Here is an 18,568-nt window from a genome sequence, read left to right on the forward strand (position 1 = left end):
CAGTGGGCTAGCACTATAAATCGGCATCAGTCCGCACGCACGCACGCACGCACACACACACACACACACACATGCATGTCGCTATATAAGTGCAATAATCTTGGACACGACGCTAAACCCAATTTCACCCATCTCAAATATGTACATATGCTACTCAACATTACCATAATGCTCTGAAACCTTCAACCCTTTGTATGCCTGACCTGTGAAGTTCCGGGGTGCAATAGGTCTTCAGCAACCCATGCTTGCCGTAAAAGGCGATGATGCTAGTGATGGAATTTGCCCCTTGTTGAACCTGTATTGCAATATATTGCGATACAAAGTCGTGTATTGCGATATGACCACAATATATTGCCCAAACCAAATGTTTTCTACTGAGAACATGGGGAAAAAATGAAGAAATTCTTCTGTTTTAAGACTTGTTTTTTTTATATTTGGGTAAAAACATACTTTCCTTTTGACTAGAAAAGACACATTATCATCATGGAGTATTCCAAGAGGAATGAACTAATGGAAGTGTTGTTATTTAGCACCAACTCATCTCAAAAGTCAAAATGATATATTTCTTGTGACTAGTCAAATGCAAACTGAGTAATAATTGTCTGTGTGTCAATTGAATTGATAATTTATGACATAATAAATGAAGTAATATTAAAAACAACAATCCAATTAATAATCAAATGAAAATGCACATTGCACAAGAACTTTGTGATATTCATCTGAATGAACTTTACATGATTGGTAGGTTGAGATGGGGATTGTTTTGTTGATTTTGCATTCAATTTCGTTTCTTCAATACGAGTTTGAGACATTGTTGTTGATGGGCCTATCTTTCCTGCCAAAGTCGGATGGTGTCTTCGAAGATGTGTGGTTACGTTTGTTGTTCCGCCAGCGTTTTTCACAAACGATTCACATTTTCTACAAACAGCAACATTTGTTTCGATTGTTTGATTGATTTTACGCTTTTTCAACCCGATGTGTTGCCACACATCAAATTTACCGCAACTTTTTCTCACGACTCCCCAGTCGTGATCCGCCATTTTATTACCACGGATACGGCAAGATCTCGTAGCATATCGCATTATTATATAAGAAGGGACGTAACTCTAATCAAATGTGACATCAGCTTCATCGATTGCCTTTGAAACAACTAATTAAAACAAGAAATTCAAATAGATAATACTTTTTTTAAATGGCTGCAATATTGAAACTATCGCAATTTGTATTGGACGCGAAGCCATATCGGGGTATACCGCGCACCTCTAGACGATGCTTGTTGTAAATGGCGACTAACAGGATCCGGTGGTCAGACTGGCTGACATCGTTGATGCATGTCATCGTACCCCAATTGCATGGATCGATGCTCATGATATCAATCACTGGATTGTCTGGTACAGACTCGATTGTTTACAGACCACCGTCATATAGCTCGAATATTGCTGAGTGTGGCGTTAAACAAGAAACCAACCAACCTTTGTATGCCTATAATATGTTTCAATTAGCCGTTGAAACAATATTACTTAAAAAACGGCGACAATATTTGAAATTCAGGGATAGAAGTTAGCACTAACCCGCAGCAGTTTTGTTTCGATTTTAAGGTACCAAAGAACTAGTGGAATTTCAAATTGGGAGGGGGGTGCTATTAGTGGTGTAACGATACGGCGATACAGTATTGTATCCCGATGCACAGCCCACGATACGATGCATCGATTTGGAAAGCATGTATCGCGATACATACGATATTTTCATAACAGTTTTACTGACCCAGTACTTTTAAACATGAAATACGTTTAAGTTTCAAAGCCAGTTTGTTGTTTCAGTAAAACATACTGTATTGCTGACAATTTGCTATAACAGTAAATAAACACCTTATATCTTCTTCAACTGTACTTGTGACATCTTTTAGATAGCAGAAAGACATCAACTTGGCTTAGCTTGTACCAGTAAACACTGTATCGTATCGCGACCCCTGTATCGTGATACGTATCGTATCGTTACACCTCTAGGTGCTATTTGTTCCTTTTCAGACTCATACTTTCTTGATTAATTTCCACCCCTGAAATTATAGAATATAGCACAAGCCCGTTAATCGTGTCTTTCAGTGCAATCCTAAAGGTATCCTGAAGACTAGACTAACATATAGTCTCTGAAATGAACATATCATACAGAAAAAAACAGTTGTTCAGTTATCTTAATAAAAATCTAATAAAAAGGTAGCCCAGTGATTCTCCTGATACTGCAGTAATCTAGACTTGCCAAACATTATAGACTTGCATGGGCTGTAGTTGATATAAATGTATCAGAGTCTGTAAGACAGACTACCTGAAGACTACAAGTTTCAGGTTGTGGTTTCTTTTGAGGGTCTTTTTTCGGGATGGCGTGAATGAGAATGACAGGTTATATTATAATTTGGTATTAATGTTATGGTTAGGGCTTGCTAACAAGATCAATAATCCGAATTATAGTCGATGGGAAGATATAGTAACTATTATCAATGAGATTGTTGTCATTGATAATACTTTATACTAACTATAGTGATGAAATAAAGTTAAGACTTACTGACCATCAAAACTTATATTTCGTGTATAATGCGCAACCCCTCCTACACAGCTGTGTTTTTTGGAGAGAGAAAAAAGGTGCGCACTATACTCAAGAAAATACGGTAATTAAAACAATATTAAAAGGAACTTTAATAACATTTATGAAATAAGTTACAAACATAAGTCCAGTAAACAAAGAACACTTTTTATAGCCAGACTTTGTAATTACATTATTAATTTGCGTACTTCAGTATGGATTTGTTGACATGGTATTTTCGGTGTTACCTGCTCACGGCAATGTCTTTCCGTTGGGGGGAAAAACATCAAAACTCATTATTGCGTGTATAATGCGCACCCCCTTCTCCACAGCTGTGTCGTTGTTTTTTAGAACACTATACTCAAGAAAATACAGCAGTATTAGTTTCCCCTTTGTAAGGGTTTTGGTAGACTAACATCTAGTCTCTGAAATGAACACATCTTACATAAAAAAACAGTTGTTCAGTTATCTTAATAAAAATATAATAAAAAGGAGCCCAGTGACTCTTTGCAGTGATCTAGACTTGCCAAACATTATAGACTTGCATGGGCTGTATTTGATACATATTTGTATCAGGGTCTGTAAGACAGACTAGGGTTTTGGTATATGTTATCATTATGTGGACTAGTGGATGAAAACTGTTAGTTTTCTATCGCTGTTCTGATATGTTGGCAGGTGTACAGCCGGGAAGCTGCAGCAGCTCCACCCCCACCAGCTGGGGCAGGGGCGGGACCCCCTCCTGCCAGTGGACGGGCTTCCTACAGAGGTGGGGCAAAAGAGCCCCGGCCTGGGATGGCAGGAGAAGTACCTCGGCCACCTGTCGAGGAGATAGCATCTATGTCCATAGGCACTGGAGATGCTAGCGAGGTGGGAAGGAAGCGATCTGACTTCCGTTACACTGATCTGAACACAAGGCCAGCACACATAGCTGATAAGAGGGGTAGGAGGATTTTTTGTTACCATAGTTACTAGTCCATGCTGTATTTTGGAATTAATTGATTTTTACAAAGCACAGTTCAAACTGACTGTTTCAGTAAACCAGTACACATGTAGATCCGGCTTTCAACTCGCAAGTTAAAATACTGCAGTCTGTTAGTTTCATGAATTCTGCGGCAGAAAGATGTAAGGTTCTTCACAAAGTGGTTTTCTGCAAGATAGCTACATTTCTGTACTGAGTGGACATTTGTTGCATAATTTTCTGCGAAAGCGCAATACAGCAGGCACTGTTACTCGTATTGGAAGTGGTTATAAAATAATGATTTATCATCCCAACTGATTGGTCAGCAAACTCAATCAGTTGTCAGTTTGCTGTTTCTGTGTTAAGTTAGTAAAACTAGATCACACCTAAAAACAAATACTTACTTCAGCTCTTAATTTCTCAAAAAATATTCTGGCCTCACTCTTTCCCAATTTGTCTCAGAATGTAAGAAAGTGAATCTTAATAGGTAAGAACAGTTGAGAGCTGGGACAATGTCATTGGTTTGGGATTAGGAAAAATTGTGTCCAATTACTTGGACCTTTGGACCTTCCAATCAATCTTCATATTGGTCATTATTTCAATTAATCGGAACACCTAGTTATTACACTAATATCCAGGCATATTTTGTTCTTTTTGGTTTTAATGGCTTGAAGTTGAATTCCAAATAAATGCGAATAGTTAAGTAAACAGTAGGGTGTGTTTTTTGGTGATTTCTTGTCTCAGATGTGACACATGAACAGGAGGTTACATAACTTACAATAAGCTTTGGTGAAATGTTGAATGATGCTGAGAGTTAAGGAGTATTTGAATAGTTCATGGTGTTCATTGAAACCACATGTCAGGAAAAATTCTTCTTCTTCGGTTCTTTTCAGAGCTCCAGATAAGCTGCGTATCTGCGTAAAATACGCATCACAAATGCAGAAATATGCAGTGAAATAAATTCGAGCGTATCAAATACGCAACGAACATTACAGATATGCTACAAAAATAAAACTAGTGCGTATCATCAAAATATTGTGAAGTAACCCTGCATATTCGATTAGCAAATCAGCAACTTATTTTGGAATTATATATTGACATTCTGTCAACCTTGCCAAACTCCACGATAACAGTTGCATCATGATCATTTGCCATCACACTTTCTTGTGGAAGTATCGCAGTATTTTTGAGTCATATAAAGCTCTCGAACCCACACGACAACAGTTTGCAGGGACTAGATGAATAGTGTTTTTTAATATTTAACTGAATACCCACGTGTTAAAACTAGTGGGTAACAGAAATTTGAATGCCCAGATAGAATTACTGATCCCCAATGATTTTAAGATGCATGGGTAAAATACCCACCAAAAGCTTATCTGGAGCTCTATCTTTTATCATGTGTCTGATGAAACATCCCTGGAAAGTATGAAAATGTGCAGACTGCCACACACTAGAGGACAGCGTAAGACATTATCTCTACTCCCATAGTCCTTGCCAAACTGCCCAATAGTTAAGGTATCATAAGGACTAGTAGAATCTTTTCCTTTTCAGGGGTTTTGCTATAAGTTATCATTATAAGGACTAGTGGGTTACAATAGTTATTTTCTATCGCGGAGGATATACGGATATTGCTTGAAAATGTGTGCCTGGGCATATTCTAATATAGTTGAGATAAAGTGAAGTTTTGTGTTGCAGGAACCTCGGGCCGTCCCATGCCTGTTTTGGCAAATTTCTTCCGCCTGGAGACTGCGCCGGATTGGATGTTGTATCAGTATCATGTGGACTTCAATCCAACCATTGACTCCAGGAGGTTGAAGAATGGATTGTTAATGTCACATATTGAAAGTCTGCTTGGAAATACTCGGGCTTTTGATGGCATGATTTTGTACTTGCCCAGGAAACTACCACAACAGGTGAGTTTACTTGATAAAGTTGTTTTGTCTCCTTATTCAATGCTACACTGAGCAGTATTCCAGCCATATGATGGCGGGCTGTAAATAATAAAGGTTGGGGCCAGATATTCCTGTGAGCAATTGAGCATCGACCTATGCATTGGAACATGACATCCATCAACCAAGTCAGCAAATCTGGCCACCTGATCCCATTACTTGCCTCTTATGACAAGCATAGGTTGCTGAAGACCATTTTAGCCCAGATCTTCATGGTTGATAAGAAGGCAAATGTTAAGAGTTGTCTTGCTTATCAAGAAGTAGCATTTTAAGGTTTGGTTGAGGGCATGGATACATGCAATTTGGTAAGCATGTGGGGGATTCTGGTTAGAATTGGTTCCCAGAAACCAATGCTTGTCGTAAGAGGCAACTAACTGGTTCAGGCTTGGTGATTCAGTTCATTGCTTGTTAACGTGTCGCGATGGCTGAGATTGTTGCTCATAATATCAATCATTTGACTGTCTGGTTAATGCTCGAATATTTGCAGGCCACCATCATAGACTAAGAGGGGCGTTTATTGTATATACAGGGTTAGATCTTAACACTAGCCCACTATTCCGGGGCTAGTACAAATTACTGCGGGCGAGTACTAATTTCCCTATTTCCCCATTGTTTTAACATTACAAGGGCATCTTATCTTTACCCGGGCTAGTAAAGTTTTTGAGTTCTAACCCTGAGTTAAACAGAGGGTGTACAAGTGTTTAGTTATGTGGATGAATTGTTATATTATTGTATTGTTTTACTAAATTGAGTTAAAATATTCTGACTGTTTTCTTTCAGACAACTGAAGTTTACTCCACCAGGAATTATGACAGTGTACAGATCCGTATTACAATCACGCTTACGAACGAGCTGCCGCCGACATCCCCACAGTTTATTCAAGTGGCCAACATTCTCTTTCGCAAGTAAGTATCATTGTTATCTATAAAGAATGCTTTTGATATGAGATGACAGGGCTTGGGTTAGCTATGTAAAACATGCACCAGTGCAACCTATCCTTGAAAAGTGCAACCTAATAGTTATGTCTACATGCGCCAAGTGAATGCTTGATGTCATCAAAATGGGGGTACTTAAGTTAATGTGCACATTTTCCTATTACGGCTTGGAAGATCCATGTAGAATAGGTCTTCAGCAACCCATGCTTGCCATAAAAGACGACTAATGGGATCGGGTGGTCAGACACACTGACTTGGTTGATGCATGTCATCGATCCCAATTGCATGGATCGATGCTCATGATATCAATCACTGGATTGTCTGGTCCAGACTATTATTTACAGACCACTGTCATATAGTTGGAATAATGCTGTGTGCGGCATTAAACAACAAACAAACATATTACATCTTGCAGTAATACATAATTATTTATGTGAAATCAAGACATTGTATGTTAGTGTCCCAATTGAGTAGAGAGATGGTCATGATGTCAATCACTGGATTGTCTGGTCAAGACATGATTATTTACAGATGGCTGTTTTATAGCTGGAATATGAACGACAAACAACCAGACTCGGATTATTTACTGAGCTATATGCTAATGTTTGTTTACTTTCAGGTACCTCTCCATGATCAATATGAAACAAATCGGAAGGCATTACTTCAACCCAACATTGTCTATAGACATTCCCAGGCACAAGTAAGCATGTTATAGATGATTTGTCTTCTGTTATTCCCTAAGTGTATTTTAGGCCGATGCTGCTGCAAAAGCAGCACTCAACAAATCTGTGACACCACTTTTCATCCCATAAACTGATTATAAACCCGTGATTAGATCTTACATCTGCTCAAACAAATAGAACTACAATTGTCTGAACAACTGAAATTGTAGTTCTATTTTGTAGGTGTCATTTCAAATGCTTTCCGAGGAACTTTAGTTAATACATTTAGATTCCATGTAAATACCTTGTGTGTGTATTTTTCAGATTGCAGGTGATGCCAGGCTTCACGACGTCCATCCTGCAGTATGAGACTTCGGTTCTGCTGGGAGCAGATATTGCCCATAAGATACTGAGGTCGGACACTGTGCTTGACATCATGTATGCCATCTATGAACAGGACAACAGGAACTTCTATGACAAAGTCTTCAAGAAGTTTGTTGGTTCCATTGTACTTACAAGGTGTGTATCACTAATGTAATGATTGGTTAGGATTTCCGTCTTCATTTGTGTGCAAACCTGTGAAAATCTGGGTTAGAATAGGTCTTAAGCGACCCATGCTCGTCGTGAAAGGCAACTAATGGGATCAGGTGGTCAGGCTCATGACTTGGTTGATGCATGTCACCATATCCCAATTGCGTGGATCATGGTGTCAATCACTGGATCGCTGGTCCAGACTTGATCCTTTACAGACCACTCTCATATAGCTGGAATATTGCTGAGTGCAGTGATCAACACCAAACAAACAGTGACTTGGTTGATTGCATGTCATTGTATCCAGATTGTGTAGATCACAATAACCATTCACTGGCTTGCCTCGTTCCGAATCGATTATATAAAGGCCCCTATCATATTGCTGGAATATCTTTGAGAACAGTCTTAAACAAACACTTCTCAAGTAGATATCCACGGTAGATGACAACAATGAGAGAAAAATGTCGAATTGAACTTACCTGAAGTATCGTAGGAAGTTAATCGGTGTTTTTCTTTTGAAGGTACAACAACAAAACTTACAGAGTGGATGATATCGATTGGGACAAGAATCCTCTGGACACCTTCAAGATGAGCGATGGCTCCCAAATCACATACAAGGAATATTACAAGAAGGTCAGTGAAGTTTCAAGATGTTATAAGAGCTATGTTCAGGCTTGTAGATGATTGAAACAATTTCGGCACTGTTACGTGTTGCATGTTAATATACCCTGATGGCATGGATTGATGCTCATCGTTTGAAGTCCATGATTTTGTGTGGCCAGTGTTAACAGTTATTAAACAACATTAACTGGGAGTTAATTACAACTTGTTGACCTCGAGTTCATTTGTTGGGACATGGAAGATTTTATTGAAACTGCACCAAACATCTTGAATTAAGCTAAGTTTTATTCCCTCGGTTAAATAAAATGGGAGGTCGGGGTGAAAGGAGAGATAAAAACCATCCAGCCGTCCAAAGAACCCCGAAACTGTTACATATTTCTTGTTGAATTTTGTTTGTTTGTTGTTTTACATTTTCACGACGACAAGTTGGACTTAAACTGAAAATGAGGGTCGTGCTAGTTTCTGGTGCAGAACTCCAAAACCATTTGAATATTTCTGGATGAAACTTGCTAAACACATCAGTCAAGTGGTGAGCTGGTGCCTTTCGATAATTTGGAATTTTGAAATATACTAAACAGATTATGTTTTTTTTCCCACTGAACTGAAGGTATCCAATGAACCAAAAGTAGGGTATGAGTAGCACCAGACCAGGGCCACGTTCCTCTAAGCGATTGTAGCGCTAAGGTGATCGTAAGTCCCATACTTAAACATAGGCTTACCATCATCGTAGTGCTAAGATCACTTTGAGGAACGGTGCCCTGGGGGATATGTCATCTCCTGATGACTCGTTTTATTTGTAGTTTAAAGAAGAAATATCTTTTTTGAGACTTCGTCTACTCAAAATGTCATACCATCATCTTTCTCATTCAGTCTTACGAGATCACAGTCACAGATGACAAACAGCCACTGCTGGTCTCCAAACCAAAGAAAAGTGACATACGACGAGGCCAGACAGAACCAATCTACCTTCTGCCTGAACTCTGTACACTGACTGGTCAGTAATGAATGCTTGTGAATTTGCATCTGTCCAATATAGACACTCCACTCAGTTTATCAGATGTTGCTGTAGTCGAAATATAGAATTTATATATAGTTTCAGGATCATTTGACTGTATTGTACTGTAGACGATCATGTCGAGAGGCTTTGGTGACCTGACCAGTAGATCGTAACCATATAGCAATTGTAATTTGGGAAAGATGGTAGAAATGTTGTAGTTTAATTTGAATTAATATGTCCATAAATCTCTCATCCAGGCCTGTCTGAAGAAGTTCGGGCAGACTTTAACGTGATGAAGGACGTGGCAACCCACACACGCATTGGGCCAGAGGGCAGGAGTAAACAGTTGACAGCATTCATCAACCAGCTGAATGCGTAAGTTAAAGTGCTTGTGTCCCCTACTCACATTTTTGTATCAATTTGTTAGGCCTTGTACTTAGAGTGAGTGAGTGAGTTAGGTTTTACGCCGCTTTTAACAATATTCCAGCAATATCACGTTGGGGGACACCAGAAATGGGCTTCACACATTGTACCCATGTCGGGATGCGAACCCGGGTCTTCGGCGTGACGAGCGAACGCTTTAACCACTAGGCTACCCGACCGCCCTTGTACATGGTTAGTGAGACCACCTCCGTGGTCTAGTGGTAGTGCGCCTGCCCGGAGAGCGGAAGGTCTGGAGTTCGATCCCCAGCCGCGTCATACCAAAAGACGTTAAAAGATAGTACTTGTTGTTACCCTGACTGGCGCTCGGCATTAAGGGGCTAAAACAAGGACTGGTCGGCTCGGAGTCAGTATACTGTGTCTGCTTGGGGTATTCATGTTAAACTGCGACATGGTATCTCAGTGTGCTAGCACTATAAATCGGCATCACTCCGAACTAATACAAGCAGCCGCATGCACATGGCTATATCAGTTCAATAATCTTGGACGCGACGTTAAACCCCTTTTCACCTCATCTCAATTAGTTAGTGGCTTCAGTACAGATTACATAGACTACTGTTTCGTCTTCCACCTATTTATGGTAATCACCAGCATTCATTCTAGTTGACAAAATAGGAAGGGCCCTATGCGCCAGTGTTTGTTTGATGCCACACTGAGCAATATTCCAGCTATATGACAGCGGTCTGTAAATAATTGAGTCTGGAATGAATCCAGTGATTGACATCATGAGCATCAATCCACTCATTGGGATACGATGACATGCATCAACCAAGTCAGCAAGCCTGACCACCCGATCCCGTTAGTCGCCTCTTACGACAAACAGTCGCCATTTACGGAAAGCATGGGTTCCTGAAGACATATTCTTCCCCGCACAAGTGAATGACGAAAGAGTTGGTTATGTGTGGTTGGTGTGCTTTTTGATTGGCTAATGTCTACTTCCTGTTGGTTGGTCAATGTTGGGAAATCTCGTTCTGACGTGACCTGTAATGAGATCTCTACGAGCACTATAACCTGATCTTACATGTCGGATACTGCACCAAAGCTCCTCATTCCCTCTGATATGATATGCTAGCATAAGGTGTCTCACTTTGCGTTGGAGTTTGCAAACTGCACACTTCCGATGCACATATTGGCAAGTAAAGAATGCTGATGATTTCTCTGTCATAAAGTAAGGCTCTTTAAGGTTATGATATGCGATTTTTTTCTTATTGGAAACCATGTGCCCAACTCTGCCTGTTGGCCATAATTATTGAGAAAGAAGCCAAGATGCCACGCTCCAAAATGACCACTGTCATTACCACTTCAAACCCTCGGCTTCTGACGTTAGATGATTTGCCAATGCTTAGCAATGATGCTTTCTTGCTGCAAGGAAAATGATTAATAGAAACTTTCTGATGTATTTTTGCTTGTTTCAGTGAACCAAAGATAGCAGAAGATATGCGTGGATGGAGACTGCGCTTCCAGCCACAGTTGCTGCCGATACAAGCTAGGGTTGTTCCTCAGGAGAAAATTCGACAAGGCAGGGATGCTGAGGTAGTACTTAAGATTATCTGTGCTTTGTTTGCTTTTCAATGGATGGGATCTTACATTCACAGCCAGCAACTGATGCTTGCCGTAAAAGGCGACTACGCTTGTCGTAAGAGGCCTTGCCTCACACCCATGAAGCAATCAAATGTACCAGATACTCTGTTGTTTGAACGAACACAACCCTTTTCTTTACTGAAGATATGAGGCGACTAATGGGATCGAGTGGTCAGGCTCGCTGACTTGGTTGATGCATGTTATCGTATCCCAATTGCGTAGATTGATGCTCACGTTATCAATCACTGGATTGTCTGGTCCGACTCGATTATTTACAGATTGTCGTCATTTAGCTGAATAATTCTGAGTGTGGCGTTTAACAACAAACAAAACATTCACAGCCTGTGCCAGGAACTTGCCAGGAGGGATCATGCCCCAACTCTAAACATAATTATACCCCCGTTTACGAAGTAAATCGGGGGTATATAACATTCCGTCTGGTCGTCCTTCCGTCTGAGCTTTTGACGGCCCATAACTTTTTAACCATGCACCCTAGCTTCACCAAACTTCTACACCCATTAACCACAATGAGTACTTGTGCCTTTTGCTAGTTTGAAGATTCTGATTTTTTAAATTTTGGCCGTTTCCATGGACACATTAAGAAACATCAAGAATGTATGTTGTGCTAAGCATTGATTATCCCACACTAGATTGAAATATATTTGAAAAAACATGTGTTCATTTGAAACATAATGCATCCTCATGGGGTTACAAAGGAAAGGGCAATTCCTCTGACTTAAAGCAACAGGTATATTTCATTAATTAACAAACTATTTACTATTTGTTGTTGACCAGCGGGGATAACAGGGGTATGTTAGCTTTGCTCACTTCTTTCTTGTTTTAGTCTATTTTAGCGTTGTATGGATTAATATTTCTGAGCTTACTAGACTTGGGCTTTGGACTAGCGGTTAATGTTAGGCTGTATCAGGCAAAAAATCGTCGTACATTATACCCATGATAAAATTGAATAGCATGTGACCAGGTCCAACCACAGATTATGTCAATGTGCTTTTATTTAAGGTTCACTACAAGCAAGAGGATGCTGATTGGTCAAGGGATATGCGAGGCAAGCACTTGCTCGTACCGGTCAGCCTGGAAAACTGGGTAGTCCTGTCCACTCAGAGAGACTCTCCACTGGCACAAGACCTGGTGCAGACTCTGGGCAGGGTCGGGCCACCCATGGGCATGAACTTCAGCAAACCTCTCATGTATGTATTTCTTTCACAGAGGTGTTGGGGTCGTGGATTTAAATATGTACAACTCTTTTCCCCTTTTGAATTTGCAAATGGTATGAAATACATACTAGTAAGGATGTAGACGATCCTTAAAGAAGCTTTCAGTATTTATTTCTGGGAAAATCAGTACGTTCCACAGAAATTGGACATTAACAGGGATTTATTTAGATTTGCTCAGAGGCCGATAATCGTCCCCAAGTGTGCAGCAAATGCCATTTTCACCTATCCCAATTGGGACCGCCTCCGTGGTCTAATGGTAGAGCGTCCGCCCCGAGAGCGGAAGGTCCGGGGTTCGATCCCCAGCCGCATCATACCAAAAGACGTTTAAAGATGGTACTTGTTGTTACCCTGTCTGGCGCTCGGCATTAAGGGGCTAAAACAAGGACTGGTCGGCTCGGAGTCAGTATACTGTGTCTGAGTGGGGTATTCATGTTAAACTGCTAGCACTATAAATCGGCATCAGTCCGGACTAGTACAAGCAGCCACACACATACATGTGCATGCACGTCGCTATATAAGTGCAATAATCTTGGATGCGGCGTTAAACCCAATTTCACCTCACCTCACCAATCCCAATTGCGTGGATTGATGCTCATGTCAATCGCTGGATTGTCTGGTCCAGACTCGATTATTTACAGACCACCGTCATAAAGCTGGAATATTGCTGAGTCCGGCGTTGAACAACAAACAAACAAAAGCATATGCCATTTAAAAATAAAATATCACACAAGGATTGATAAAGAAGGATGAAATGTGCACTGTGTGAGATAGGATAAGTACTTATATAAAATATACAATTTTGAACAAAATAATGAATATCCTAATCTACCTTCTAGCAATGGCCACAGGCAATTTTCCGGTGATTTATCCAGGATTCTAATCTTGTCAACTATTTTGGTTCTATCTGTATACACTAAACACATTGTGCCTATTTCCTTCTATTAGGTGTCAGCTTCAGAATGACCGCAATGAGACCTACCTTCAGTATTTGCGACAGAATATCACAGAGCACACACAGATGGTGATATGTCTCTGTCCCAACATCAAGAAAGACAGATATGATGCCATCAAGAAGTTTTGTTGTGTTGAACACCCAGGTACAATTTCAGCAATCTGCTTTTATCTTGTATATTTATCTTGTATATTCATAGCTGTCAACGACCTGTGAAGATCCAGGGTAGAATTATACTGAATAGGTCTTCAGCAACCCTTGCTTGCCGTAAAAGGCGCCTATGCTTATCGTAAGTAGCGACTAACGGGATCGAGTGCTCAGGCTCACCGACTTGGTTGATGCATGTCATCGTATTCCAATTGTGCATATGGATGTTATCAATCACTGGATTCATTCCAAACTCAATTATTTAATGACCGCTGTCACATAATGGAATATTGCTGAGTTCGAAGTAAAACTGCAGTCATTCGCTCATTTAAAGAGTGGGGTAGCAAAATGGTAAGGATCTTTTATTACAAAGAGTTGTTTGACCCGTGAAGATCCGGGGTAAAATAGGTCTTCAGCAACCCATGCTTGCCGTAAAAGGCGACTATGCTTGTCGTAAGAGGCGACTAACAGGATCAGGTGGTCAGGCTCGCTGACTTGGTTGATGCACGTCATCGATCCCATTTGCGTGGATTGATGCTCATGATATCAATCACTGGATTGTCTGGTCCAGACTCGATTATTTACAGACCGCCGTCATATAGCTGGGATATTGCTGAGTGTGGCGTTAAACAACAAACCAACTGTTTAGTTGGCAAATGTTGTTTGGGTCGTCACAGTAAGGAACTTCTATGTTCTTTTAGTCAGCTATGATTTACGAGGTACGATGAGGAGAACATTGTAATCGAAAACCTTCTGTATATTTCCAGTACCAAGCCAGGTAGTAGTTGCACGGACTGTGAGCAAAAAGCAGATGCTGATGTCTGTGGCGACCAAGATCGCCATTCAGCTGAACTGCAAACTTGGAGGTGAAGTTTGGGCAGTGGAAATCCCGGTAAGTAATCAACACCTACCTAGTGCCGCCCCTAGGGATGCCGAGTTAGAATAGGACCCCACCAACATGCCCCAAGTCTCAAGACATTTTCTGTAAGAATTGCCAAATAGGAATTAACCGTTTCCCAGTTAGAGCTTATACAGAATGACTAATGTTATGACTATGTAGAGGTGATTGTATTTTACTGATATCAACAGGACAAATTAAGTGGAAGGGTTTTTTGTGCTCAGGTTTACACTATTGTATTAAATAAAATATGAAAGCACATAGTTAAAATACCTCTGAATTAAGACACGACATGGGTACAATGCTCTCTGAATTAAGACAAATTGAGCAAAGAAGCAATTCCAATTTGGAACAAACTGATTTTTTGCCTGCCAATGGCACTTAATTTAAAATTCTAGATAGATCCTGCATATAGAGTTGCATATACTAGGGACATGGATCATTGTGGCCATTCAATCAGTGGGGTGGGGGTCCTGGTGTAGATCCCAAGGTAGCTTTCTACATTATAAAAATGCTGTGTTCAAAAATGCTGTTGGACTCAAGTATAGCTCAGCTTGTGAACAGATACATTAATAGCATAACATGAAAAAAAATAAAAGAAAAATGTTAGATCTTTTATCACAATATTAGTTTTGAATTGGGGGGTTACGGGTGGCAATTCGCTGTGCAGTGTTGCGTCCCTTGGGCAAGCCAGAAACCTACGATTGTGGGTTCGAATCACTGTTCAACATGATTATGTTTCTATGTTTGTCAGCACCATACCCATGCTCATGGGTTTCACCGAATTGGTAAACATGTGAGACCTGCATCACTTCGGGCTTTCCTCCCACATTAAGCTTTCCTCCCACATTAAGCTGACACGCCGTGATAGAACTGGAATACAGTTAAAAGCGGCGTTAAACCCAACTAACTCACTATTTTTTAATTGATATGTGATGCTTACTCTCCTCCATGCATGCTGCTTATGTCGACCTATATGCCATGTAATCCATTTGCTGTAAGAAACGCTTTTAATCATGTACAGAAGTGTGAACATGACCGCAAATGAAATGTCGTTATTGTTGGTGGGACAGCTTAGCCATCCAGCAAGCTAGCTGGATCATGTAGTTTGCATGCTGTAGATCGACTTGCACAACTTGCTTCTGCCGTTGTTGTGTGCTCACAATAACGATGACATGCATCAGCAAGCCTGACCACCCAATCCCGTTAGTCACCTCTTACAACAAGGATAGTTGCCATTTACCGCAAGCCTGGGTTCCTGAAAACATATTCTAAAATGAAAGCTCATTTATTTAGGGGTGCCCTTTCCCGGGTTGATTGTATACTGTAACAACTGTTTATTTGGTTACATACTAGTTTGAACAACCAAAACCAAAAAGGAGACTGCCCTCCCACCCTATTTTCAAAAGCCATTGCCTCAGAACCAATTCTTTATTTTTTGAAGTCTTAAAAGAGGCTCAAGGTCCTAATCTTTCTACTTAATAATTAATATCGTTGAAACTGTCTAAAACCAGAATTGGGAACTATGTGTTCCTATTTATTATTATTTTTAGACATTTTCTGTAGATCCGGAAGCCTTGATAATTTCCTGTAATGCTGATGTTAAAACCTGAGTTTAGGGCGTGGCGAAATTGTGGTGCTATTTTTGAAAGCCTCCAGGACCTTTTTGATTCCCCTGCTTTCTGACTGACAAGCATTCTTTATTTTCCCGGTAAAATGTGTTGATTGTAGTTGTAAAAGTAAATTTTGGGTTTCATAGTGTGATTTGACATTTCAGAACTTCTGTGAAATAACAAAGATTTCTTTCAAATGAAAATTGCTATTTTCAAACATAGCTACAGACAATTCTATACACGCCTTCACGATCTCATTGTATCAGCTTTTCAGATCTGTTCATTTTCAAAGACATCGACTGATAATCATCAAAATGTCTTATTGATTTTGTTCCAAAATTTGGTTATGATATAGAGGAATATTCTATTAAATGTTGATAAAATCATGGACATGTCCCAATACGATTTGCTTCCAGTAAAATCACTATGTATTTAGCATAATATTGAAGTTCAGAATCACAGTATTGAAACCTTCAGTAGAACATGCTTTCTTGCTATACGACTTAAATATTCAAACTAGCTGAAAGATTTGATGGTCGTTGGGATCGACTGCTACCACGACTCTGCGAAGAAGGGTCGCTCTGTGGGTGGAGTGATTGCCAGTCTTAACCCGCTTCTCACCCGCTACTACTCACGCTGTACCTTCCAACACAATATGCAGGAGTTGATGGACGGCCTAAAGATCTGTATGAATGGTTGGTTTGACTGGCTGCCTGACATTCAGTTCTTGCTGCGGTTTCAGCAGTGGTGTTTGCATGAAGCTTTAGCATGTGCTTTGAAGATGGCGGAACTGTTCTGGGTCATTGATTGAAACACATTCATGAGTATTTAAAAATATGTCTTTATATTGTGAATATTAAGCATTGTCTGTAATCCACAGTTGATTCAAAGAGGGCCTTTGTGTGCAGTAGAACTTGAAACGTTATTTTATCTTCTTTTAATCAACTGGCAATACTGAAAATTGGTAGTTTCAGGATGTGTTTCTTTCAAACCAGGAGACCTTTGCCATCAACTGTTTTTTCTGATCACTTGTTTTAAACATGCAGATGCAGGAAAAGAAATCACAACTGGTGATCATTGACACGGGCCTCTAAGTTGAACATTTGCAACAGATATTGACAATATTGTTACAATACCATTGATATGATTTTAGTGGCTATGAAATATTGCTGATTTGCTGCCTGTATTTTTAAAAATACCTCCCTCCCTTGTATGTGTCATACAGTGTTTGTCCAGACCATATCTCTAATTCTTATAGGTATGCTTTCATGAAACTTAACATACAAAGACCAGGTTGTCATCTGGTGCCTTTTGCTGTTTAGGAGTTTTTAGAATTTTTATTTTTCCCTCTTTCCACGGCAGCAAGTTTGACTTTTGTCTCTGTCATGGCGGTGTTTTTGTCAGGATCCTGCCTCCGAAACTAGCAGGCATACTTCCATGAAACTATGCAGATACAAAGACCTGGTTGTCAACTTGTGCCTTTTGCTGTTTAGGTATTTTTCAAGTTTGTTTGGGCTGTGGGGATTTGTCATCTTCTGATGATTCCTGTTTAGAAAGGGGTTGTGGGGTAGCCTAGTGGTTAAAGCGTTTGCTCGTCATGCCAAAGACCCAGGCTTGATTCCGGGCTTGATATTGCTGGAATATTGCTAATAGCGGCATTAATTACTTTAAGTAATACGTTACCACTGTTATACCGAGGCTGTTTTCTCCCACAACTTCTGCTATAGCGAAATCTACCACAGAGATCTCAATTACCTCATGCAGCACGTGCGTAGCCACCTAGCTGCCATGTGACACCCTTCACTCTTGTCTCTTCGCTTGCTCTAGCAAGACGTACAATAAACTGCTCAAGCGTTCCTGTTTCTCCGACCATTCGGTGATATTTATTACTGTTTATTCTCTCTAATAAACTGTGCTTTTACGGGGCGTTTGCTGTAACTACGCTTGGAAATATTTTTCCCGCCAAAAGGAAATATTTTTCCTGCCCTTTTTTTCTATATACTTGCGGGGTGTCTCGTATGCACGTTGCGTCTTACGTTCCCCTGTTCTAGTATATCTTGGGGTTTTTACATCACTTATTCCTCTGTATGTTATATGTGTATGTTCTATATTCCCATACTCGTTTGTGACTATTTGTGGTGCGTGTGTTGTAACCATGTTTTGCTCTTTGTTCATAGTACAAACAAAATGTCTGACATGGATGTTTCGCCGTCCTCCACCCCCTCTACCCCCGCAACCAGGAGCTGCGGGGTGTGCCGCAAGCGAGCGCTACCGGCTGTATGTGCAGTCCGTTTCCACCCCTGTGGTGGCCGGTTCGTCCGGTCGGGGTCCCCTTGCGGGTACCACCACCACGGCTGCGGCGGATCCCTTGGCGGCCCGTGGGCTGTCAGGGGATTCCGTCGCTGCATTACTTGCATAACTTGTGGACTCCAAGCTGGCGGCCTTATCTCAGGATAGGCCGCTGGCTGTTC

General features: G+C 40.5%; 1 protein-coding gene across 4 annotated transcripts in view; it reads left to right on the forward strand.

Moving 5' to 3' along the window:
• The window catches only part of LOC139456219 (piwi-like protein 1), a 56,112-nt gene that overhangs the window by 25,884 nt on the left and 11,660 nt on the right, over positions 1-18,568 (forward strand). For 3 of the 4 annotated variants that reach the window (XM_071237800.1, XM_071237801.1, XM_071237799.1), the window contains exons 3-14: positions 3,253-3,517; positions 5,231-5,448; positions 6,265-6,389; positions 7,039-7,119; positions 7,406-7,600; positions 8,134-8,245; positions 9,104-9,227; positions 9,488-9,605; positions 11,087-11,204; positions 12,273-12,460; positions 13,433-13,584; positions 14,354-14,478. In XM_071237800.1, the coding sequence (XP_071093901.1) occupies positions 3,253-3,517; positions 5,231-5,448; positions 6,265-6,389; positions 7,039-7,119; positions 7,406-7,600; positions 8,134-8,245; positions 9,104-9,227; positions 9,488-9,605; positions 11,087-11,204; positions 12,273-12,460; positions 13,433-13,584; positions 14,354-14,478 (1,821 nt within the window). Of the gene's footprint in view, positions 1-3,252; positions 3,518-5,230; positions 5,449-6,264; positions 6,390-7,038; positions 7,120-7,405; positions 7,601-8,133; positions 8,246-9,103; positions 9,228-9,487; positions 9,606-11,086; positions 11,205-12,272; positions 12,461-13,432; positions 13,585-14,353; positions 14,479-16,617; positions 16,793-18,568 lie in introns of all 4 variants that reach the window. The other variant, XM_071237802.1, reaches the window with a different exon arrangement.

Source organism: Haliotis cracherodii, unplaced genomic scaffold (genome assembly GCF_022045235.1).
Source record: "Haliotis cracherodii isolate W230 unplaced genomic scaffold, xgHalCrac1.p SCAF_11, whole genome shotgun sequence".
In the NCBI taxonomy this organism is placed as follows: Eukaryota; Metazoa; Mollusca; class Gastropoda; order Lepetellida; family Haliotidae; genus Haliotis; species Haliotis cracherodii.